The 25,848-nt window shown below is 54.9% G+C and overlaps 1 protein-coding gene across 10 annotated transcripts in view; it reads right to left on the bottom strand.

The window, feature by feature from the left end:
• The window catches only part of SORCS2 (sortilin related VPS10 domain containing receptor 2), a 575,162-nt gene that overhangs the window by 6,948 nt on the left and 542,366 nt on the right, over nt 1-25,848 (bottom strand). For all 10 annotated transcript variants that reach the window (XM_035294142.3, XM_035294144.3, XM_035294143.3 and 7 more), the window contains exons 18-25: nt 23,194-23,365; nt 14,493-14,679; nt 12,434-12,567; nt 10,847-10,970; nt 9,340-9,452; nt 8,088-8,213; nt 4,163-4,262; nt 3,289-3,391 (exon numbers count right to left, since the gene is read on the bottom strand). In XM_035294142.3, the coding sequence (XP_035150033.3) occupies nt 3,289-3,391; nt 4,163-4,262; nt 8,088-8,213; nt 9,340-9,452; nt 10,847-10,970; nt 12,434-12,567; nt 14,493-14,679; nt 23,194-23,365 (1,059 nt within the window). The remainder of the gene's footprint in view (nt 1-3,288; nt 3,392-4,162; nt 4,263-8,087; nt 8,214-9,339; nt 9,453-10,846; nt 10,971-12,433; nt 12,568-14,492; nt 14,680-23,193; nt 23,366-25,848) is intronic.

Raw genomic sequence — 25,848 nt, 5'->3', positions numbered from 1 at the left:
CCTCCCTGTGTGGGCCCTGAGAGGCCAGGCCTGCCTTCTCCTCCCGGGGCAGTGAGCACCTCTCTAACGGCCTTTCTCCGGGTGCCTGGGCCAAGCTCCGATGAAACTGATGTTCAGGAGGGCGTGAGGAGCGGTGAGGCCAGCCACTGCGGCCGTCTCCAGCACAGCTCTTGGGAGGCAGCGTGCCGCCGGCCTCCCCTGCAGGGCACGGGACGCTCAGAACCCACACCCCAGAGGCAATGCAAGGCAAACCACAGCAGAATGCCTGTCCGAGGGGGCCTGCTCCCGCTTCCCCAGCCCCTTCTTCCTTCCCTTTGTTTTTTTTTGAGACAGAGTCTTGCTCTGTCGCCCAGGCTGGAGTGCAGTGACATGATCTTGGCTTACTGCCACCTCCGCCTCCCAGGTTCAAGCGATTCCCCTGCCTCAGCCTCCCAAGTAGCTGGGATTACAGGCATGAGCCATCATGCCTGGTTGATTTTTGTATTTTTAGTAGAGATGGGTTTCACCATGTTGGCCAGGATGGTCTTGAACTCCTGATCTCATGATCTGCCCACCTTGGCCTCCCAAGGTTCTGGCATTACAGGTGCGAGCCACTGCGCCCGGCCCTCTTCCTTTCTCCTCCTCCTCTCCCTCTTCCCCTTCTCCCCTCCTCACCACTCCTTCTTCTGAGTCTTCTTTTACAGATGGGGAAACTGAGGCTCAGGAAAAGGGACTCCCTGAGCCACGGAGCCAGTCAGCAGCAGGGCAGGGGTGTGGCCCAGGTCTCTGAGACTGACCCTGTCCTCAGCCACTGTGCGGGGCCACCCTGCAGTCCTTGCAGCCCCGTGTGAAAGGTGCTTGAGCAGAGGCTCAGAAGGGGCAGAGTTGGCTGCGGTCTTGTCACATCGGCCTGTGGAAAAGTGCCCAGAGGGGGCTTCCCTGCTCCTGGGGTTGCCTGGGGGGGCCAACCGCAGTATCCAGGTGCCGGAGACCTGGCCATCTGTGAGCAGCAGCCAGACGCTATGACGGCTCCCACCAGCCTTTTCCCTGATGTGCCTGTGGCGAGCCAGTTTTATGCCTTTTCTGCCGTTACCACCCCAGGCTCGTCTCACGAGGAAGCTGGCAGCTGCCTGTCCTTTGGCTTCTCTGAGGCTCTCCTTAGGGATTTGAGGGCTGCGGCATTTTGAACAGACTGAAGATGGGCCTGGTAAGGTGGGACGGGGAGCACGACAGCGACTGGGGTGGGGAGCAGGGCAGCACCTTCCCTGGGAGGCACCTGTGTATTTCTGGGCAGATGTCGCACCCTCTGCAGGCTAAGTCCCTTGTGGGGCTGAAATGGTCTGGGACTGGCCCCAGGGACAGACAGGGCACAGGGAGGAAATCAGAGCCTTGAGGCCGAGGGCAGTCCCTCCAAATGGAAGTCACTGGGTCCCCGGCCCCACATCAGAAACAAAACGGCCTGCAGTTCTCCTGCAGACAAGAAGATGCCCAGCCTGGCGCATCTGAAGGCGACCCAGAAACGCCCACATGGGCAGAAGGAGTGCGCACCTGTCTCTCAAAAGGGTCAAGTGCATCCCTCGTCTAGCTGAAGACAGCATGTCTGTGGCCACACCACGTCGAACACACCCAATCTCGTCTGAAGACTCTGCTCAAGGAGGCTCGGGAGGGGTCTTCGAGGGGGGCGATTCTGCCCATGCCCAGTACACTCAACTCCAGAGCTTGGACTCACAGCCCCTGGGGGTTGTCAGCGCTAACTTTAAGCTGCTTCTGTTTCCAGGGCAGTCTGGGGCCTGGCTTGAGGACCTGAAAGCCTGGCCTCGAAGGCCGCTCCTGCCACCTCCCCACTGTGCCAAACCCCACTTGTAGTGGCCGTGGGATACAGGCTGGGGGAGGGAGCACATGGGAAGGAGGTGGGATTCCTGGCCTGGGCAGAGGACAGTGTCATTTGCTCAGCACCAGGTTTGGGGGAAGAGGATGCCGGGTTTGATTCGAATTTGCAGTGCCTATGGAACCCCTGGATGAACCTCTTGGGAAGCCAGTGCCTCTCTGAGTTTGGAAATTAGGAAAGACCACAGCCAGGACCCTATTCTACTTCTTTGCCCCACAAACTCCTATTCATCCTTCAGGATCCCCACCAGAAGTCACTTCCTCAGGGAAGTCCTCCCAGATTCTCTGGTTCAGCTCTGAGTGCCTCAGGCCACCCCTTTGGGTGTAACTGAGTAAGAAGGCAGGTGAGGAGCTCCTGGATTCACTCCCAGGCAGTGCTGTGTCCCAGTGTGGGCCAGCCTGCAGCATGGGGCACACATAAAACTATTACTCGAAAGACCCGCAGTGCATCAGAGATGGTGGGACCGGGGCAGGAGGAGGGGCTGGGGGAGGGCAGGGCCCATGAAAGGCTGGGGCTTGGTGTTGGGGAAGGGCTCTAGGCTCCAAATAAGCCAAGAGGAAGGGGTGAGCTATAGCTTTTGACGGTCCTCAAGGCTGATCCCAACAGGGAGACCGAGGCCCCCAGAGCTGAACCAGCGGGCCGGGGAGAAGCCACAGGGCCAAATCTAGAAGCTGCGTTCACAGGGAAGGAGTCTGGTGATGCCACTGGGTCACTTTGCTCATTCCAGGTCTAATGTCCAGGGAACTTCTGGTTGTTCAACCCTTGAAGGGTGGCCAAGACGCGTCCCAGCATGGGGACATCACCCCCATTCCATAGACAGGGAACAGCCTCAGAAAGAAAGAGGTACAAAAGCCCCTCCCAATAAACAGATGCTGTTCTTGCTGCCCTGCTCCAGCCTTGGCACAAGCAGCTCCCTCATGGGGTTGCCCAGAGCCCTCCCCAGTGGGAGCGCCTGGCAGGAAGCTCTGTAGCTCTCAAGAGCTCTCTAGGGGAGGGAAGGGACTGGCGGGTGGCAGAAGCCTGGGATTGCGTGGGCTGGGGTCAGGTCCTAGCTCTGAGGCTGGCTATCTGTGTGACCTTGGGCACGTGGCTTAACCTCTCTGAGCCGGCTTTCCTCATCTGTGAGATGGGCAGTGTCTTCCCTGCTGGGTGGGTGGAGCTGAACGGGATGATGGCTGGAATGTCCTGGGCAGAGTGAGGAGGGGGTAGGCGTTGTGAGCAGTGGTAGCCGTCAATTCTGGGAACCCCGCAGGTGGTATGGAGCCAGGCAACCGCCCCTGCCCTCTGCAGCCCACCACAGAAACAAACTCTGACCACGCCCGGCCGGGGCCCTGCTGGGGCCCTTTCCAGAGTGGCCTGAGTGAGTTGGCCTGGCTGCCCCATGGTCAGAGCCCAGCAGGCGAGGGCACCAAGGGCCTTGCCTTTTGAACTTGTAGAGGATGAACGCTCCCGCGGCGAAGAGCCCGATGACAAACAGCACCACCACCGCCCAATAGCCGCCGCCACTGCCCAGCTGCTGCACACCTGCAAGCAAAGCAGTGGTCAGTGGAGGGCCACAGGCACCGCCCATACCTGGCCCGTCCCCGGCCCATCCGTCTTTCCCCAACTCATCCCCAGCTTGTCCCCCGCCTGTCCCTCACCCATCCCCAGCTTGTCCCCTGCCTGTCCCTAGCCTGTTTCCCGCCTGTCTTCAGCCCACCCCCATTCCCTACTCAGCCCATCCCCCACCTGTCCCTGGCCGTCCCCTTCCTGTCCCTGCCCCAGCCTCCATGCCCGTGGCTGGTGCTCCTGACACGGCTGAGAAGGGCTAGAGGCCATAAGAGACCAGGGGCGCTACCTGTGTGACCTTGAAGTCCCTGCCCTCTACCTGGCTCTGGCTGGGAATGGGGGTGTGGGCAGAGCTCCCGGCTATGTTGATGCTGGCATGGGTGAACCTGCCAAGTCTCAAGGGCACAGTGTCTTTACAGAACAGAGAAAAGCTCTTCAGCTTCAGTTTTTGCCCCAAAGGGGAAAGGATGACTGATGACCAAGGAGATAGCCCTGTGGGGCAGGGAAGGGGCAGAGTCATCCGAGACCCGAAGCGTGGGTGTCAGGTAAGAGCCTCGCTCCACGGGGACTCTGCAGAGGAGAGCGGGGCCCTGAGTCTGACCTGGGTGGGTTCTCGGTTCCCTCAGAGGTGAACACCCACCAGGAGGGGGTGCTAGCCATCTACCCGAGGGCCCTGCAGGGACATGCCTTCTCCAGGGCCTGGATGCCTCCTCCACCCATTCTGCTGGGGTGCTTCCGGCGGCTCACCTGTGCCTGTGTCCCGCAGCGCCACCAGGACCCGGACCCCCCCTCGCAGGAGGAAGCTGATCTTCTGAGCCTTCAGCACCTGCTGGACGGCAGCAAGCCTCTGCAAGCACAGAGGGGACAGTGAGGTGGGAGACAGAGAGTCCTCCACCAAGAGGGGACAGTGAAGGGGACCTCCACCTGGGGGGAGAGTGAGGAGGGCCTCTGCCAAGAGGGGACAGTAAGGGGGTCTTGGCCAGAGGGAGGAGGGGGGCCTCTGCCAGAGGGGACAGTGAAAAGGGCCTCCACCGGGGCAGGTGTCTTCCACCTGTTGGGGGGGAGTGAAGGGGACCTCCATGCGGGGGTCCTCCACCTGGCGGGGGAGTGAGAAGATCCTCCACCTGAAGTGGGGAGATGGAGTCCTCCTCCAGGAGGGGCGTGAGGGGATCCTCCACGGGGGGTGGGGGAGGGGATCTGCCACATGGGTAAGGGGAAGAAGGGCCCTCCTCTGATGTAGAGCGTGAGGTGGGGGTCCTCCATGGGGGGAGGCAAGCATGCTCTGCTGGGATCCACCAGAGGGGTGGGGAGAGTGATGGGGATGTGGTGGGGAGAGCTGGGGAGTGGCCCTAAGATCCACCAGTGGGGAATGGGAGAGTTGGGTGGATGGGTGTGAGTCCTGCTTTGACCCTTTGGAGCCATGGGGCTGGGGCAGGCCACCTGGCCTCGCTGAGCCTCTGTGTACCATGAGAGTAATCACCCACCAGGGAACTTTCACCAAGAACTATGGATGGGACACAAAGGTGACCCAGACATGGCTCTGCCCTCCACAAACTCTTGTTTTAGTTGGGAATGTAAAAGGGACACAGGCCATGGAGTGTGTCAAGTTGGGTTAAGGCAGGGGTGCTCCAGGGGGCTCCATCCCCCAGTGGTGGTCAGGGAAGGCTTCCTGGAGGTGGAAGACCAAGAAGAGAATGAGACAGGGCAGGACAGGTGAATCAGACCCCCTACCTGAGGGAGGGATATCCCAGTACATGTTGCTGGCTTGTGGGGTAAGGGATGCAGGGTGGGGGGCATCTATGGCTGGAGAGGGTGGTGACCAGAAGGCAGCCAGCCTTGTGGGCCATGGGCATCCTCCTCTGGGGTCTGCATGACGCGACAAATGCTGAGGTGCCTGGTGCACAGGAGGGTGCCCTCCCGGCCCCTCTCACTCCTTCCTGGATCTGAGCATCACCCAGGGCTGGGCAGGGCTGGACACCCGGCCGCCTTCCACAGCGCTGGTCAGCTCTCGGTAGCCATTCTAACAGGCGCGAGGCCTGTCTCATCGTGGCTTTGATGAGCATTTCCCTGATGATTCTAGACGCTGAGCCTGTTTTTTCCACATACCTGTTGGCCATTTGCGTGTCTCCCTTTGCGGAAGGTCTGCTTGGCTCCCTTGGACCCCTTGTCAGAGGTATGCTCTACGCATCTTTCCTGCAGTTCTGTTTCTCTGGCTGTGCAGAAGTCTTTCGGTTTGATATCATCCCATTTGTCTATTTCTGCTTTTGCTGTAGGTACTTTTGGGGTCAAACAGCATTGGCCAGACTGATGCGTAGTTTTTCACTACGTTTTCCTTTGGAGTTTTTACCGTTTCAGGTCTTATACTTGTCTTTAATCCACTTTGAGTTGGTTTTTGTAGAGGATGTAAGAATCTAACTGCATCCTTCTGCATGTGGATATTCAGTTTCCCAACAGCATTTATGGAAGGGACTCTTTTCTCCACTGTGTGTCCTTGACAGCTTTATTGAAAATCAACTGACCGTATATGTATGGATTTCTTTCTGGGCTCTCTATTCTGTTGCACGGGTCTATGTGTCTGTTTTTATGCCAGTACCATGCTGTTTGGATTACTTTAACTTTATAGTGCATTTTGAAGTTGGGAGTGTGACATTTCCAGCTTTTTTCTTTTTGCTCAAAATGGCTTTGACTATTTTAGGCCTTTTGTGGTTCCATACAAATTTTAGAATGTCTCTTCTATTTCTGTGAAAAACATCATTGAAATTTTGATGGACATTGCATTAAATCTGCAGATCACTTTAGGCGGCATGGGCATCTTCATAACATAAATTCTTCTAATCCATGAACACAGAATGTCTTTCCGTCGATTTGTATCTTCACAGTCCTTCCTGGGTGTTTTCTGGTTTTCAGTGCACAAGTTTGTCACTTCCTTGGTTCATTTGCTCCTAAGTAGTTGATTTGACTTTGAATTTTCGATGCTAAATCCCGTTAGCAGGGTTGTTTTCCTGCTTTCCTTTCCAGACAGCCTGTGGTCAGTGTCCAGAAGCACTTCTGCTATTTGAATGCCTCTGGCTTGACTGGGGCCCTCACCAAGCCTCCCTCCTTTCATCTGTAAAATGGGATGTGGCACCGCACGGGTATGCTGGGATGTACACTGCCCTTCCTGTGGGCTGGCTACGCCTTCCAGATCACCTGAGTGGGCATCGGTCTCCATGACCAGGGCAGGCTATGTGAGCTTCTGTTTCATTTTTAGAAACTGATAGTAACATTGACTATTTTTGTTTTTTGAGACAGAGTCTCACTTTGTCACCCAGGCTGGAGTGCAGTGGCTCGATCTTGGCTCACTGCAACCTCCGTCTCCTGAGTTCAAGCGATACTCCTGCCTCAGCCTCCCAAGTAGCTGGGACTACAGGAGCATGCCACCATGCCTGGCTAATCTTTTTTTTTTTCAGTAGAGATGGGGTTTCACCATGTTAGCCAGAATGGTCTCGACCTCCTGACCTTGTGATCCTCTCGCCTCAGCCTCCCAAAGTGCTGGGATTACAGGTGTAAGCCACCGTGCCTCGCTTTACTCTTTTAAAGTATACGATTTAAGGCATTTTAGTATATTTTCAAAGTTGTGTGAGCATTGCCACATCTAATTCCTGCACATTTTCATCATCTCCCAAAGAATCCCGCAGCCTTAGCACTCAATCCCCACGCACCCTCCCCCAGCCCCTGGTGACACCCATTTCTCTCTGTCTCTACAGAGTTGCCTGCTCAGGGCATTTCCTAGTCTTTTGCCATGGGCCTGTCTCCCTTAGCATCACGTTTTCAAGGTTCGTCCATGCTTTCAGAAGTGGCAAGGGCTTCCTTCCTTTTGGTGGTCAAAGAATCTTCCATTGTAAGGTTGGACTACACGTGTTTCTTCTCTCATCACCTGAAGAGCACTTTGTGGCTATGATGAGTCACCTAACTATGACTCCATGTACTGTGGACGTATATTTTTGTTTCCCTTGGGTATATACCCAGAAGTGGACACGCTGGGTCATATGGTAACTCTAGGTGTAACTTACTGAGGAACTTCCAGCCTGTTTTGCACAGCAGCTGAACCCTTTCCAGCAGCAGTGTGAGAGGTTCTGATTTCTCCACTTTCATGTCAACACTTGGAATTGTCTGCTTTTTAATTTTAGTCACCCTAGTGGGTGTGAAGGGATTCTGGTTCATCTTTGTGTCGCCTTCCCACACCTGTCACATGGCAGGTCTCTTATCCTCTCTATGAGGGCTATGATTTAGAAGTTGTCCTATGTAATGAGGACATTTGCTAACTGCATGGGGGCCAAGTTCTGCTTGGTCCTGAAACCCACACTCTTGGGTGTCTTAACTGACAGTGCTTACCCACACTTCCCAGTGCCCCTGGCAGTCAGGTTGGGGCCATGTGACCATCTCCAGCCAATGAAATGGGAGAGGAAGTGAGTGAGTCCCCCTCAGGAGGCGGTTCAGCCTGTGCCCTCTCCCGACTACCTCTGCCACAATGACCTTAGAGGCTGCATGACTTCCAGAGGGTGTAGCCACAGGATGCCTGAGTCAGCCTGTGATGCAGCCAGAAAGAGGCCTTTGTGCCATAAGCCACTGAGATGTTCCTGCTTGTTGGGAGTGACCCGAGCCCTGGGGGTCCAGTGGCCGCAGAACACACCTTATCACTTGAGAGGCTCCTCTTCCTTGTGGGCCTGGGAGGGGGAAGGAGCACGAACAGGTCAGCCAAGGTGGGGAGCCCCGGCTTCACCACAGTCACCAGGAGCTCCTCAGGGACGCTGGTTTCCTGCGGGGACAGTGAAGCCCCCTTGGTCTGCTTGTCTTCCTCATCCCCTTCCTCGTGCCAGGGCCCCCAGGAACACCCTCTCTCCCTTCTTGGCCTGAGTCCTGGACACCTGTCCTACAAGCCATTCCTGACCCCTGAATGGCGTGGGGATGGCTCCAGGGTCCCAGGGTGTGCATGGAGGTGCCTGCAGTCCCTCCCCTGTGAGGCAGCACTCCAGCTGTCCAGGACCCCCAGCCCTGCTATTCAGGCCCTGTGCTCTCACCTTGGCTAGGCCTGGCCCTCAGTCCACCCTTCAGACCGTGAGTGGAACGAGCACCTCCTTCCCTGGCCACTGTCTTCTCAGACAAAGCCCCTTCCCACACCCCTCCAGGCCCGTGACTGGCCCCACTGACTCCGGCTGCCTCCCCCTTCCCACTCCCCAACACCCCAGGCCCACCTAGGGTCACACACCCACACAGAACTCCCTCAACCCACAGGCGCTGCTCATGGAGGGGGCTCTGCCTCCTGAAGTCAGGAGGTTTCCTTCTGGCAAACCCCTATTCACCCTTCAGTGCCCAGGACCCTTTCACCAGCATTATTCACAGGAGGAGGGGAAGCCTAGTCAGAGCAGGCCCCAGCCTGTGACAGCCTGAGATGACTCTAGAGGACTGGTCTCTCACTGGGGGGACCAAAGGCCTTGGCGTCCTACTGCCCACCCTGATGCCTGCCTCCTGGGGGCTCCCAGAGAGTAATGAGCACACTGGATTCTTCTCTCTGTCTCCAGTGTCCAGCCCAGAAGAGAAATTCAGTGAATGAAGGAAAATTGCTTTAAAGAGACTCTGGACCACTGGAGGACGGCAGAGGGTCTCCTGCAAACAGCAGGTGCTCCCTGTACAGTGCTCATGGAGGGTCCCTGTAGTCCCTCCCCTGTGAGGTAGCACTCCAGCTGCAGGTCCCCTGAGCCAGGGCAGCGCTGCCCACCCCCACCGTAGCTACCAACAACCCCAGCCAGCCCGAAGGCCACAGAATCATGTGCCAGGGCAGTGCCACCAGCCTCTCCCTGCCCTGGGTGCCCCGGGGGTCCTTGGACTTCTCTAGATGCTGGAAGCACCACTGGGCTACGGAGGCTCCAGGCTCTGGGCAACACCTTGGAGAGCAGCCGGGTGACCACCAGGCCCACATCTTCCCTCCACTCGGGCGTATTGGGGTTGTAGGCATCCAGCTCCTTGGAAAACTCTAGAGGCACGACCTGAAATTGATCTGGAAAGAGGCAGAGGAGGGAGACTGGTCAGTCCTGGACAGCCTGGATCTGACGTCTCCTGCCGTGGGGCAGGGTGGGGGCGGGCAGCCACATGTGGATGGTTCAGCCACATGTGGATGGGTTCAGGTCCCAGGGCCCAGCAGCCCCATCGTCTTCTCGAGCAGGCAGAGAGCAGTCCTGATCTTGTGTTTGGAAACCAGCTCCCTCCCTGGGCACCTGTCCCAGGCAGGACCCATGTCACTGGCTGCCTTCTTACAACAGCCGTGACGGAGGTGCTAGTGATGGTGACAAAGACACAGTGACCCAGGAGGGAGGCCTGGTGTGCGCCGAGCCTGCTCTGTGAGATCTGCCTCCTTCACTCACAAGGACGTCAGCTTCTCATCCCTCAGTGGTCCATGGACTTCAACTGGCTGGTTCCCCCACCAAATTAAGAGTCCCTTGAGAGCAGAGGCCCTGTCTTCTTCTTTTCCCCACATTTCCCATGGTCCATGGCTCAGAGCCCAATTCTAGAGTCATCAGGGGCTTCAGAGCTAAATTTTAACCTCTCCACTTCTCAGGCCTCAGTTTTCTCACATAGAAACCGTGGGAGGAGGCTGTGCAGGACTCAGGGGCTCAAGGGACCAGTGCTTTGAGAACTGCAAACCCAACATCTACAATAAGGGTAGTGACGGCCTTTGCAAAGCTCTTGGGCCAACAATGAATGAAGAGCAGCCAAGGGCAGCCTCCTCCAGGGTGTGACGAGCCTGTGTGGGCACCCCAACCCTTTGCATACTTATCCAGCTAAATATTTAACTGATGGCTGCTGTCCACTGTAGAGGCTCTTCTTAAAGCAAAATGAGGGTTTATTGCTGTGATGATGGGGAAAAGGGTATGCCAGAGGGGGGTCTCCTCCAGTCTTAGGACCAATTACTATTGTCAATATCTCCCACGAGGGGCTAAGAGCCCCCAGTGAGCGCAGAGAAATGAGGATGCAGATTCAGAACAGGAGGCTCAGCGTTTCTATAGATGGGAGTCCTCTTTAAGCTGCAATCATGAGACAATGCTCAGGTGGCCAAAGGTGCCAAGAGGGCAGGGGCCTGGGAGGCAGGCAGAGCCAGCACCCAAACCTGGCTCTCTTGATGCTGGGTGACCCTGTCCCTGTGTGTTGTGTCCCACAAGTGTCTTGGGACACAAGTTGTCAGTATTTATTTTGCAGATGGGAAAACTGAGGCCAGAGAGACTGGGAGACTGCCCAGGTCTCTAACTGGGCAGGGCTCTGTTGATCCAGCCCCTCCCTCCTCACCCCAGGGCCACCCAGGGTGATCATTCATGGTTTATGAAACCCATGTAGCCCAGCCCCTTGAACAGCGGCAGGGGTGCAGAGGCCGAGCTGCCAGACCCCGGAAGGACTCACCCAGCACACGGAGGACCCTGGAGTCCTGCAGCACCGAGTTCCCGCAGGCGGCCTGCACGGTCACACGCACGTCGCCCGTGTCCGAAAATCGCGTTGTCACAGAATTATCCAGGGAAAGCAGGGGCTGCAGGGGCACAGCAGGGCTCAGGGTCCTGGCTGGGCAGCGGCCATGGGGGATGCTGGCCTGTGGTCACTGCCTCACTGAGAGTATCACTGTCTCCTTGTTCTCATCAGCAAATGGGCCCATTATGGATGTCCTGTGTTGGCAGCACCCAAGGAGGCATGGGGGGTGGGGGGCACCTGGTTCTTTTTTTTGTTGTTGAGACAGAGTCTTGATCTGTCGCCCAGGCTGGAGTGCAGTGGTGTGATCTTGGCTCACTGCAACCTCTGTCTCCTGGGTTCAAGTGATTCTCCCGCCTCAGCTTCCTGAGTAGCTGAGATTACAGGCATACGCACCACCACGCCTGGCTAATTTTTGTAGTTTTAGTAGAGACAGGGTTTCACCATGTTGGCCAGGTTGGTCTCAAACTCCTGACCTCATGGGCACCTGGTTCTAAGCCAACACAGCAGGAGCACGAGACCCCAGCACCCCCTTCCTTCTTGACAGCTCCCCAGGCCCCTCCACATGGGTAGTTAGGAGGCCCGATGTGGCTGCCAGACCCTGACCCACGTCATCTTCCCGTCCCCACACATGGCTCTGGCATCCACAGCTCCAAGCCAGCGCCTGGCTCAGGACCCCCCCATGGGGGTGGTGCACACTTAGCAGGGTGGGCGTTGTGTTGCCCCACAGACAGGAGAGCCCCTCCACAGGTGTAGATGTGGATCCAGAGGCTCTGCAGGGTGAAGCGATGTGCACGGAGCATGCAGATGGAAGTGGCAGAGCTGAGACCTGAACCCAGACCCTGGGCTCCTTCTCAACCCTCCCCATTGCAGAGAAACACAACCCAGAGCCCACAGCCCCTCCACTTGCTGGGCCTCTGTGTCAGGACTCTCAGCTGCTGGTAGGAGGCTTCCTGCCTGGCGGTGCTGGGCTGTTTGCTGCATGAATGGAGGATGCCTGTCACTGGGTCTTGCCCCCAGGGCAGGCATTCTGCTGATCTGGGCTCTCTCCTACTCAAGAACTATCTGTGGCTCCCCACTGCAGACAGGGTATGACCCAGGCCTCTGAGTGAGGCTTCTAAGCCCCCGTGACCTCTTCTTCCATAAAGCCTTCCCTGGGCCCCTCACTGCAGATGCCCCCTCCTTTCTTGGAGCTCTCTTGTAGCCCACCTACCTGTCCCTGTAACTCCTACCGCCCCCAACTCGGTCAGCCACTGTGTTCTCCCCTCTTTCCCAGGAAAAGGCAGGATCTAGTCTGACTCATCTAGCACTATTGAGAAGATGGGCTCTGAACAGGCACCCACAGCAGGTGATGAGTGGAGGAACCCCAGGGCGTGTCCCTCTCAATTGCCCCAGGAGGGGCCCATGGCTGAGGAGTGTGCGCTGCACTGGGTCCTCCTGTTGAACACCTGGGGCCATGCTCTGCCCCACTGTGCACCTCGGGGGAGCCTGCAGGAAGGAGGGCTGAGTGGGGCAAGGCCAGCGCACCTGCAGGCTGTGGCCGATCCACCAGTAGAAGACGGTGAGGTTGGGGTTCAAGGGAAGCAGCACAGCTGTGAGGTTCACCTCCTGGTTGATGCCGACGACAGGAACCACCTCCAGGTAGAGGGCCTGCAGAGGGGCTGTGGGACCCGAAAAGGCCAGGGTTAGACAATATCAGGGCACGGGACATTTCAGATGCTGCTTAGTGATTGTTGTCACCAGCAACTTCATTGCTATCACCATCACCACCAATACTGTCACCAACACCAATACTGTCACCATCCCTCCCCTTCACTACTATCACCACCGCCACCATCCCCATCACCACCATCACCACCACCATCATCACCACCAGCATCACCATCACCATCACCACCACCACCATCCCCATCACCACCATCACCACCACCACCAGCATCACCACCAGCATCACCATCACCATCATCACCACCACCATCACCATCACCACCATCACCATCACCATCATCACCACCAGCATCACCATCACCACCATCACCATCACCACCATCACCACCATCACCACCACCACCATCACCACCAGCATCACCACCACCACCACCATCACCACCATCACCACCACCACCAGCATCACCACCACCATAACCATCACCACCACCACCAGCATGACCACCACCATCACCATCATCACCATCACCACCACCATCACCACCACCAGCATCACCACCAGCATCACCACCACCATAACCACCACCATCACCACCACCACCATCACCATCACCACCATCACCATCACCATCATCACCACCATCACCATCACCACCATCACCACTATCACCACCAGCATCATCATCACCACTACCATCATCACCACCAGCATCACCACCACCACTATTATCACCACCATCACCACCATCACCACCACCAGCATCACCACCAGCATCACCACCACCATAACCACCACCATCACCACCACCACCATCACCACCATCACCATCACCACCACCACCATCACCACCATCACCATCACCATCATCACCACCATCACCATCACCACCATCACCACTATCACCACCAGCATCACCATCACCACTACCATCACCACCACCAGCATCACCACCACCACTATCACCATCACCACCACCATCATCACCACCATCACCATCACCATCATCACCACCATCACCACCACCACCATCACCACTATCACCACCAGCATCACCACCACCATCACCACCATCACCATCACCATCACCACCAGCATCACCACCACCACTATCACCACCATCACCACCACCATCATCACCACCATCACCACCATCACCATCACCATCACCATCATCACCACCATCACCACCATCACCACTATCACCACCAGCATCACCACCACCATCACCACCATCACCATCACCATCATCACCACCATCACCACCACCACCATCACCACCACCACCATCATCACCATCACCACCACCATCACCACCACCATCACCACCACCACATCCATCCCCACCACTATTATCACCACCACTATCAGCACCATTCCCAGAACCAACCATATCCACCACTATTACCCCCAACACCATCACCAATACCACCACCATCACCATCACCACCACCATCACCACCATCAGTACTACCACCATCACCACCACCATCACCACCACCACATCGATCCCCACCACTATTATCACCACCACTATCAGCACCATCCCCACCACCATCACCAATACCACCATCACCAATACCACCACCACCACCATCACCACCACCATGTCCATCCCCACCACTATTATCACCACCATCAGCACCACCACCATTGCCACCTGTATCACCACTACCACCACCATCATCACCATCACCACCACCATCGCCACCACCACCACCATCACTATCATCAATATCACCACCAGCTACCAGCCCCACCCTACTATTGTATGGGTCATCAGGGGTGTGGGCTTGACCCAGCGTCTCTGCCTCCCTGACCTTGGGCTTGCTGCCCTGAGTACCAGGGGCCTAGAGCAGTCCTGAGGGATTCCCTGTGTTTCCCCCAAAGCCAGGTTCTCTCACAGGGCAACAAACTTACAGTTGACCTGGACAAAGAGCACCGCCTCGTCGTGGCCAGCGATGTTCTCTGCCCTCACAGACACGCGGTAGACACCGGGACTCTCATAGCGGTGCCGGATGGGTTCCCCGGTCAGCGTAAGGTTCACGTACATGGCCTTGAAGCCGTCCCCGAGGTCCACCTGGTACTTGGTGGTCAGGACATCGCCCTGCAGGGAAGCACCATGTGGCCACTCAGGAATGAGCCTTGAAGCTGAGAGGCCAGAGCGGCTCATTCACTCACTCAGTCATTCATTCATTCTCTCTGGCCTTTCCTTGAAATGAGTGGGTCTGGGGACCCACAGGGGACTGGGTCTGGTTCTGCCCTGGAGATTCTGCCTGGAGCATGGGGCTGACCAAGGCAGCTGGTTTAACTGGGCGCTGTGGCCGGGGGACACTTCAGAACAATCACCCAGTGGCAGAGAGGGAGGGGGGAGGCCCAAAGCTGTCACCAGAGAGCAGCTGGGGGGCAGGGAGGGTCCCTGCCCACTGAGGCCAGTGCCTGGCCTGGAGCCAGGAGGGTGAGGGGAGCTCCCATAGTGTGGAGGGTTTCGGCAGGGGAGAGGCAGACATCTGGAAGCGCCTAAGCCACCTGCTAATGAAGCAGGATTTCCCTTCTGGGAGGCTGTGGTTCCTGATTTTCTTTCTCAGACCACGTGGTACCAGGAGTGACGCTGAGATGTGGCAGGGTGGGTACGGAGAGGAGATCCCACCAACTGCCATCCCCAGAGGCCCCGAGTCACCCATGGAGCCTGCTCCACCACCTCCTGCCAGATCCCCTCGCAGAGTTCCACTCGCAGAGTTGGGAACTGAGTGAAGGAACAGGAACTACTTGGACCTGATGTCTCATGATCACATTCTCCCTCCCTCCCTCCCTCTGCTCCTCCCCTTCCCTGTTCCCTGTTCCCTTGCCCGCACCAGGGGCACCAGGAAGCCATCTCCTAGTGGTGAAGAAGGCAGCATGGTCACTAATGCATGGTCACTAACGGCTCAGCCATCTTCTTGGTGCACCAGCCAAATTTTGCAAGTGGATAGAAAACATTACGTAACATCTGTTTAGATACAGTAAACTGGGTTGGACGGAGTCTCCCTAACATTCACATCTACCAGGAACCTCAGAACGTGACCTCACTGGGGATCTTTATGGGGGTCATTAGTTAAGATGAGGGCATACTGGATTAGGGTATGCTCTAAATCCAGTGGCGGGCATCTTGTTAGAGAGAGGGAGATTTGAGCACAGACAGATGGCCAAGGAGTGCTGGGAGCCCCAGAAGCTGGAGGACGTGTGATGGATTCTCCTTTGGAGCCCTGTGTGGGTTTGGGCCACCTGGCATGAGGTCACATGTTATGAGGTCCCCAGGAAGGAGGCTGTGGGGTGCTCCATTCTCTCCATTTGACAGATAAGAAGACTGAGGCTCTCCAAAGTCCAGGCCCCAGGAGGCTGCTTGTTGTTCGTGGTTCTCTGTTTAAAGGCAGCCTCGTGGGGTGGTGGTGGGGGGGGAGGGGGCGGGGAATGAGGAGGAGGCAGCTCTGGAGTCTGAGCTGCTCCCATGGAGGGAGGGGTCTCCTGTGCTAATCCTGGGCAGGAGAGGGCATGTGTGACTCAGAGTCAGGACCCGTGATCCGGTCACCCTGTGTGAGGTGCCACCTCTCGGGGCCTGGGTTCCTGCCTGCGAGTGCCACGCTGATGCCCGTTTGACTTCTTAAATGTTTTGCTTGGTTAAAATAACTTTTCCTTTTCTCTCCTAACCACCAAAGTACTATATTCTCAAGGTAGAAAATAATAGAAAATACAAATAGCAAAGAAAAGAAAAAACCTAAATCTCATCATAATACCGGTGATTCCCATTGTGGTGTATATTTCATTTAGATCCATCATTACTGGCGCTTTAAAAAAAATGAAACATTTTCTTTAGAGATAATGGTAGGTTCCTATGCAGTAAGAAAGAATGATCCAGAACCACCCCGTGTTCCCATGCCCAGCTCTCCCCTCTGTGTGCCCATGCCCGGCTCTCCCCTCTGTGTGCCATGCCCGGCTCTCCCCTCTGTGTGCCCATGCCCGGCTCTCCCCTCTGTGTGCCATGTCCGGCTCTCCCCTCCGTGTGCCCATGCCCGGCTCTCCCCTCTGTGTGCCATGTCCGGCTCTCCCCTCCGTGTGCCCCATGCCCGGCTCTCCCCTCCGTGTGCCCCATGCCCGGCTCTCCCCTCTGTGTGCCCATGCCCGGCTCTCCCCTCTGTGTGCCATGTCCGGCTCTCCCCTCCGTGTGCCCCATGCCCGGCTCTCCCCTCTGTGCGCCATGCCCGGCTCTCCCCTCTGTGTGCCCATGCCTGGCTCTCCCCTCTGTGTGCCCATGCTTGGCTCTCCCCTCTGTGCCCCATACCCGGCTCTCCCCTCTGTGCGCCATGCCCGGCTCTCCCCTCTGTGCCCCATACCCGGCTCTCCCCTCTGTGCGCCATGCCCGGCTCTCCCCTCTGTGTGCCCATACCCGGCTCTCCCATCTGTGTGCCCATGCCCGGCTCTCCCCTCTGTGTGCCCATGCCCGGCTCTCCCATCTGTGTCCCCATGCCCGGCTCTCCCCTCTGTGTGCCCCATGCCCGGCTCTCCCCTCTGTGTGCCCCATGCCCGGCTCTCTCCTCTGTGTGCCCATGCCCGGCTCTCCCCTCTGTGTGCCCCATGCCCGGCTCTCCCCTCTGTGTGCCCCATGCCCGGCTCTCCCCTCTGTGTGCCCATGCCCGGCTCTCCCCTCTGTGTGCCCCATGACCGGCTCTCCCCTCCGTGTGCCCCATGCCTGGCTCTCCCCTCCGTGTGCCCCATGCCTGGCTCTCCCCTCCGTGTGCCCCATGCCCGGCTCTCCCCAAGGCTAACATCTTGGCAAATGATCATGTCACAACCAGGACGTGGACACTGATACAGGAAGGAGACAGGGCAATTCATCCTCCACTCAGGCCCCGCCAGGCGCCCTTTGCAGACACACCTACTTCACCGCATCAGCCCAGCTGCATTCCAACCACGAATCTTCCTTCTATAATTTTGACAATTTTCTATCCTCTCTCTCCATCTCTGTATTTCGGGAGTGTTACATAAAGGAGCCGCACAGCATGGGATCACGTGGAGTGCCTTTTTCACTCGGCATGATCCACTTGAGGCTCGTCCAGGTTGCTGCAGGTATTTTATTTTATTTTGTTTTGAGTCGGAGTCTCACTCTGTTACCCAGGCTGGATCTTGGCTCACAGCAACCTCCAACTCCCAGGCTCAAGTGATTCTCAAGCCTCAGCCTCCCAAGTAGCCGGGATTACAGGGATGCACCACCACACCTGGCTAGTTTTTGTATTTTTAGTAGAGGCAGGGTTTCGCCATGTTGGCCAGGCTGGTCTCGAACTCCTGACCTCAGGTGATCCGCCCACCTCGGCCTCCCACAGTACTGGGATCACAGATGTGAGCCGCCGTGCCCAGCCCTGCTGCTGCAGGTATTAATAACAGGTTTCTTCTCATTGCCGCGTGGTGTCTTGGCATGGGGGCACCAGAGCCTGTGCAAGCCCTCACCCACTGCAGGGCGCTGGGCTGTTTGAGCTTCTGGCCTTTATAAATAACACTGCTATGAACAGACACATGCAGGTTTCTGTGTGAACAGAGTCTTTGTTTCTCCGGTGTCACTGCCACTGGCGCAGGTGCTGGGTCCTCTGGTTAAGAAAAGGCTGGACTGTTTTCCAGATCACTGGGGCCATTCTCCAGCAGCCCAGCCACACGTGAGGGATCCAGCGCCCTGCGCTGCCTCCCCACCAGCACTTCGTGTGGGCGCTATTTCAAATGCCAGCCACTCTGGTAGGTGCGCAGCGGTGTTTGGCTGTGGGCCTCCCTGGCAGCAGACGGTGTTGACTATCTTTTCATGTGTGTACGTGCCATTTGCCCATCCTCTTGGTGAAGTCTTTTCAGTTCTGCTCGTTTTCTAACTGGATGGTTTGTTTTCTTGCTTGAGGGAAGTAGAAAAGTTCCTTTTTAAAGTTTCCTTTCTTGTTAAAGAATAAGTATGCTAATAACTTTGGGAAGCCCTATCCTATGCAGCGGTGAGACACGCCATGCTCACAGCATGTCCCAGCTCTCCATTGCTTTTACCTGTTTAGAAACATTTTATGTTGCTGGCCAATCGGGTTTTAGTTTAGACTGTGAGGTCAGGCTCCAGCCAACGGAGATCAGACACAGCAGCAAGGACAACCCCAAATACATAAGGAATAACTTTGTGTGTTTTCCTTTGTGCGTTGCACTCTTGTAGCACGATGGCTAGTGAGGGTCCCCTTCCTGCAGTCCAGGAAGTAAAAATTGCGTTGCTGAAAGATCCTTTGCATCAGTGCTGATTCTTCTTTGCGGCACCGAGCATCTGTTTCTAGCACTGCCGTTGCGTTGAATGATCTTCCTCTAGTCCAGGTACTGGTCCCTGTTGGATATGCGGTTTGTAAATATTTTCTCTCACTCTGTAGCTGGCCCTTCATCTTCTTAACATGGGGCTTCACAGAGCAAAAGTGTCCTGATGAAGCCCAATTTATCAATTTTCCTTTTGATTCTGCCTTTAGTGTGAAGTCTGAGGACTCCTTTCCCAGCCCTACATATTTTCTCCTATAGTTTTTCTAAAAGGTTTATGATTTTTACATGTTACATTGAAATCTCAGCAATTTTGAGTTCATTTTTTCTATCAGACGTGAGGTTTAGGTCATTTTTATTGGATGAATAAGCCCTCGCCTCAGTGAGTTGTTTCTGCACACGCATCAAACACCCCTCAGCCGTATTTACATGGATCTATTCCATATTTACAGGGGCCTCTATCAGACCTGATTTTTAATTCTTAAGATATTTTAAAAACGTAGACTCCCCTAAACCCAGTGCTGTTTGCAAAAGTTGCTTGGCCTATGTGTGAGAGTGTGTATGTGTGTACAGATATGTCTACACACGAGTGTGAATACATGAGTATGCAAGTGGGTGTGAGTTTATGTGTATACATGAAAGCATGTGTCTCCGGGTGTGAGTTTGTGTGAGCGTGTAAGCATATGTATGTCTGGGTGTGTTTGTGTGTATACATGAAAGCATGTGTATCCGGGTGTGAGTTTGTGTGAGCGTGTAAGCATATGTATGTCTGGGTGTGTTTGTGTGTATACATGAAAGCATGTGTCTCTGGGTGTGAGTTTGTGTGAGCTTGTAAGCATATGTATGTCTGGGTGTGTTTGTGTGTATCATGAAAGCATGTGTCTCCGGGTGTGAGTTTGTGTGAGCGTGTAAGCATATGTATGTCTGGGTGTGTTTGTGTGTATACATGAAAGCATGTGTATCCGGGTGTGAGTTTGTGTGAGCGTGTAAGCATATGTATGTCTGGGTGTGTTTGTGTGTATACATGAAAGCATGTGTCTCCGGGTGTGAGTTTGTGTGAGCGTGTAAGCATATGTATGTCTGGGTGTGTTTGTGTGTATACATGAAAGCATGTGTATCCGGGTGTGAGTTTGTGTGAGCGTGTAAGCATATGTATGTCTGGGTGTGTTTGTGTGTATACATAAAAGCATATGTGTATCCGGGTGTGAGTTTGTGTGAGCGTGTAAGCATATGTATGTCTGGGTGTGTTTGTGTGTATACATGAAAGCATATGTGTATCTGGGTGTGAGTTTGTGTGAGCGTGTAAGCATATGTATGTCTGGGTGTGTTTGTGTGTATACATAAAAGCATATGTGTCTCCGGGTGTGAGTTTGTGTGAGCGTGTAAGCATATGTATGTCTGGGTGTGTTTGTGTGTATACATAAAAGCATATGTGTCTCCGGGTGTGAGTTTGTGTGAGCGTGTAAGCATATGTATGTCTGGGTGTGTTTGTGTGTATGCATGAGCATGTAGGTATATGTGTCGGGGTGTTTGTATGTGTGAGCGTCTGGGTGCATTTGTGTGTGTGTGAACATGTAGGTGTGTGTGCATCTAGGTGTGTTTGTGTGAGCGTGTAGGCATGTGTGTCTGGGTATGTTTGTATACATGAGCGTGCAGGCATGTGGGCATCTGGGTGTGTGTGAGCATGTAGGCATGTGCATCTGGGTGTGAGTTTGTGTGTGTAAGCGTGGTGTATGTGTCTGGGTGTATGTGTGAGCATGTAAGCATATGTGTGGGTGTGTTTGTATATGTGTATATGTGAGCCTGTAGGTGTGTCTGGGTGTGAGTTTGTGTGTATACATGAGCGTGCAGGCATGTCTGCATCTGGGTGTGTGTGTAGGTGTGTGTGCATCTGTGTGTGAGTTTGTGTGAGCGTGTAGTTGTGTCTGGCTGTATGTGTGAGCGTGTAAGCATATGTGTGGGTGTGTTTGTATATGTGTATATGTGAGCCTGTAGGTGTGTGGGTGTGTTTGTGTGTGTAGGCATGTGTGTGGGTGTGAGTTTGTGTGTATACATGAGTGTGCAGGCATGTGTCTGGGTGTGAGTGTATACGTGAGCATGCAGGCATGTGTGCATCTGGGTATGAGTTTATGTATATGCGTGAGCGTGTAGGTGTATGTGTCTGGGTGTGTTTGTGTGTATGCGTGAGTGTGTAGGCATGTGTGTCTGGGTGTTAGTTTGTGTGTATGCATATGTAGGCGTACGTGTGGGTGTGAGTTTGTGTGTATACATAAGCATGCAGGCATGTGTGCGTCGGTGTGAGTATGTGTGTGTGTAGGCATGTGGTCCATCTGGGTGTGAGTTTGTGTGTGAGCGTGTAGGCATGTGCCTGGGTGTGAGTTTGTATGTGTGAGCATGTAGATGTGTGTGGGTGTATGCGAGTGTGTAACATGTGTGGGTGTGAGCTTGTGTATGTGTGAGCCTGTAGGTGTATGTGCCTGGTTGTGAGTTTGTGTGTGAGCGTGTAGGCATGTGTGTCTGGGTGTTTGTGTGTATGCATGAGCGTGTAGGCATATGTGTCTGGGTGTTTGTGTGAGCATGTACACCAGTGAGTGTGCCACCCCAGATCCCACACCCCCACCCCTTCCCTAGTGTGGCGGGTGGCCTCTTCCTGACAGTAGGTACACAGTGGGGCGACTCTCCCCACCAAGAGCATCTTTGATCACTCTCCTCGCCTCCGCCGACTCCAGCTCCTGCCCACAGAGCAGTCCCAGCAAGGGTCCTGGCACCCTGGGCAGGTGGTAGACGGGTTCCCACTGGAGACTCTGCAGACGCGACTGTGCTGCTGAGACGCCAGGCTCTAGGGGGCAGCAGAGGGCCATTTTTCATGGAAGTCGGCCCTGGACAGGGAGCCATAGGGGGTCCACTCTGAGGGTCCAGGCGGGGCAGTGGCTCTGTGCTCTGTCTGCTGCAAACAGAGGCGCCCAGGGCTGCCCCTAGCTCTGAGGAGTGTGGGTCCCAGGGCCCATCTCCATCAGCAGCAGCGCCTGCACCAGGGAACCGCTCAGGTCTGGGTGCCTAGACTCTGTCCACGTGGAGTCTGGGGGCGGGGACCCAATGGCAGCCCTGCCACTCATTCCTGTTGGCCTTGAGTGTCCAAGCCTCAGTGTCCCCAGCAGGTTGGCAAGAGGACACCACTCGAGGTTGTGCCAGGAGTACAGGCAGTGGCTCGTGCACAGCGCCCCCCACGGAGGCGCTGCTCCCACTGCTTTGTGCGCTCCTGGGCCTCAGTTTCCCTGTTTGCATTAGACCAGGCTCCCTGCTTTCCAACTCCAAAGACCTCTGTCACCAACATCCCACCCCACCTTGGCACTGTATTTTGAAGGCCATTTAAACAGGACACGTGTCGCTGTGAAGCCACACTTGCTGCATGCCCCATGCTGTTCACCAAAGAGCCAAGTGCCCAGGAAAGCTGTGTGTCAGGAGAGAGCCCAGGGTCCTAGGTGCGCCCCCCTCGGGTGCGACACGGGGGCCTCGAACTCTTCTTTGTCCTTTTCCGTCATCTTGAATTTTCTGCCTGCTTGTAAGTTTTTCTAGGTTTTGGTTTTGAATTTGCTACAATGAGCATTAGCTTATTCTAGAGTCAGAAAAATAAGCATGTTACGAATTAATTTAAAAAGACTAGAAGGAAATATGGAAAACTAACAGTTGTTGCCACAGAGGACTGGGGGCGCTTTTGAGAGATATTTATACTCTTGATGTTTTGTGTGTCTTTCCCAGACGTTCTACAATGAACATTCATTATTTTTAACATCAGAAGAAAATGTAAAAAAAAGCGAGCGTGGGAGGCTGGGAAGAAATTTCCATCTGTGTTTGTGTGAGTATTTCTATCAGTATCTGTCCAGGCACACACAGGACTTATCTTGGGTTGTGTAACTATAAGTAACAGTGTTTTTAACTTTCTGTTTCTCATAAGATCCCAAATTAACTAAATCAATATAATTACCAGCTTAAAAAGTGTGCTGCTGCCCACGGGAATGAATACGTTTTATACCAAGGCCAGTAACCCCGCCCCTCCATGTATGAAACCATCTCCTCCTGCTCTGCAGGCACCTGATACCCCCTACATCCTATTCTATTTTCCTCCGTGTCTCATTGGTAAATGCTGGTCTGGACCCAGGAAGTGGATTTCCAATCCTCTGCTGCCTCCTGCAGGCCAGACAGGCTGGCCCACCGCGACGCCCTGAGCCACTTCCAGGCAGAGACCCCTCACCATGGCCTCTGTGTGCCTAGTTGGAGTCGAGCCTGCCCAACAGTCCCGGGAGCCCGCTGGGAGGTGCTCACTCACGTGCTCCTGCCGCACCACAAACAGGACGTCCTCTCCAGGTCGCACGGCCACCGCCTCGCCTTGGATGCTGACCTGCAGGCCGCGGGGCGGGGTGAGGGGGCACTGCAGCTGCACGGGACTCTGCTGCAGGTCCACACCACCCTCACACATGTTGGACACCACTTTCCGGTACCTGGATTGACAAGAGAGGGTCAGGGCCCACTTGAGCCAGGTGGCCAGGGATGGGGCCCCGTAGTCTGGGGAGGGATGTGCTTGCCACCCAGAGGTGGCGTTTGGCTTCCCACCCCTGGGGCTCCACTTACTAACTCCCAGCCACCTCCTGACTCCACACAACTGCTGCTATGGCCCCATTTTAGAGATGAGAACACCGAGGCTCAGAGGAGGAGGGATTGATGGTGGCAGGGTGTGCTGTGGAGGCGCTGGCATCTCCTTGGTCTGGTCGTGTCACAGTAATAATCACAGCCACCGTTAGTGCTGCAGAGGCGGAGCTTTCAGCAGCCGGCTGGAATGTCATGGTCTTGCTGAGAAAGGTGGAGGGCAGAGTGCTCGAGAGGGACTAGGATCCTGCCTCCACCTTGCCACTGGCTCACGGCGTGGCCATAACTGTGCGCAAACACACCCCTCCTCTTGGGCTCCGTCTCCCTGTTCCCTTGAGAGAGCTGGACTGGGTGATTGAGTCATCGCCGCATTCACGAGACACCCCTTTACTGAGCCTCCATTACGGGCCAGGCACTGGGAACGGGGGTGACCACATGCAGCTTCTGGATGGTGTGTAGAGCAGAGCGTCTAGTGGAGAGTGAACCTGAGCAGATCACGTCAGAGTGAACCCACAGCTGCGGCGGTGCTGGCTGGGCACCCCTGGGGACCTGGCCCCTGACAAAGGGGCTTTCAGCTGAGACTGTGAGGGTGAGCACGAGAAGAAAGAGTATCCCAGGCCACGGGAACAGCATGTGCAAAGGCCCTAGGGTGGGTGCTGAGCCTGGAGGGGGGGAGGTGTGGCCTGAGGTGGATAGGGGCCCTGGGCGAGCTTTTAGGAGCCCCTGAAAACCACCCAGCAGTGGCCTCATGCAGCTTGTGAAGCTCCCCCAGGCAATACTAGGATTCTGAGTCTGGGAAAGCAGCGCTGCTGCCCAGGTGCTGGGGTATCTGTCTCCCCCACGCCCTCAGGGGCGTGTCCCCCTCTTGCCCTCAGGGCCAAAATCTCCCAGCTGGCTCAGCCACTGAGTAAGCATTCAGAAGGTGATCATGCACAGGCCCGTTTCATTAGCGCTTTGACAGAACATACACTTCTCTAAGGACCACCCACCCGCAGCACCTGCAGTGTGCAGATGGCATGAGATGAAATCCTTTGCCTTGGTGAAGGTCCTGGCTCTGAGACTTTAGACAAGAGTCCCTGTTGTCAAGCCCCAGTGGACATGCAGGAAAGACCACTGCAGCTTCATGATACATGGGTGCATGGGTACACGGATAGATAAGTAGATGGATGGGTTAATGGATGGTGAATGAATAGACAGATGGTGGATGGATAGATGGATGAATGGATTATGGATGGTTAGATGGGTGGGTGGATATCGAATAAATGCTTGGAAGGATGGATGGGTAAATTGATGGGTAGATAGATGGATAGGTGAATGAATGAATAGATGGGTAGATGGATTGTGAATGGACAGATGGTGGATGGACAGATGGATGGGTAGAGGGATGAATGGATGATGGATGGATAGATGGGTAGGTGGATAGTGGACAAATACTTAGAAGGATGGATGGGTGAATTGATGGGTGGATAGATGGATAAGTAAATGGATGGATGATCGATAGATGGATGGTGAATGAATGGATGGATGGGTCGATGGATGATGGATGGATAGATGGGTAGGTGGATAGTGGACAAATGCTTGGAAGGATGGATGGATGAATTGATGAGAGGATAAATGGATAGGTAAATGAATGGATGGATGACGGATAGATGGATGGTGAATGAATGGATGGATGACGGATGGATAGATGGATAGATAGATGGATGGTGAATGAACAGATGGATGACGGATGGATGGATGGTGAATGAATGGATGGATGACAGATGGATAGATGGATGGTGAATGAACGGATGGATGATGGATGGATAGATGGTGAATGAACGGATGGATGATGGATGGATAGATGGATAGATAGGTGGATGGTGAATGAACAGATGGATGACGGATGGATAGATGGATGGTGAATGAACGGATGGATGACAGATGGATAGATGGATGGTGAATGAATGGATGAATGACAGATGGATAGATAGATGGTGAATGAACGGATGGATGACAGATGGATAGATGGATGGTGAATGAATGGATGGATGACGGATGGATAGATGAATGGTGAATGAACGGATGGATGACGGATGGATAGATGGATGGTGAATGAATAGATGGATGGTGGATGGACAGATGGATGAATGGATGGGTAAATGGATAGATAGAGGGATGAATGGATAGTAGTTGAATGCTTGGAAGAATGGAAGGATGAATGGAAAGATGGATGGCTGAATGGCTGGTTAAATGGACAGGTGATGGCTAACTGGATGACGAATGGATAGATGGGTAGATGGGGGATGCTGGGTGACTGCATGGATGTGTGGTAGATAAATGGGTAGATGGATGGATA

Source organism: Callithrix jacchus, chromosome 3 (genome assembly GCF_049354715.1).
Source record: "Callithrix jacchus isolate 240 chromosome 3, calJac240_pri, whole genome shotgun sequence".
Lineage (NCBI taxonomy): Eukaryota > Metazoa > Chordata > Mammalia > Primates > Cebidae > Callithrix > Callithrix jacchus.
The sequence above is the reverse complement of the archived record's forward strand: the minus strand, read 5'-3'. Positions and strand labels throughout refer to the sequence as shown.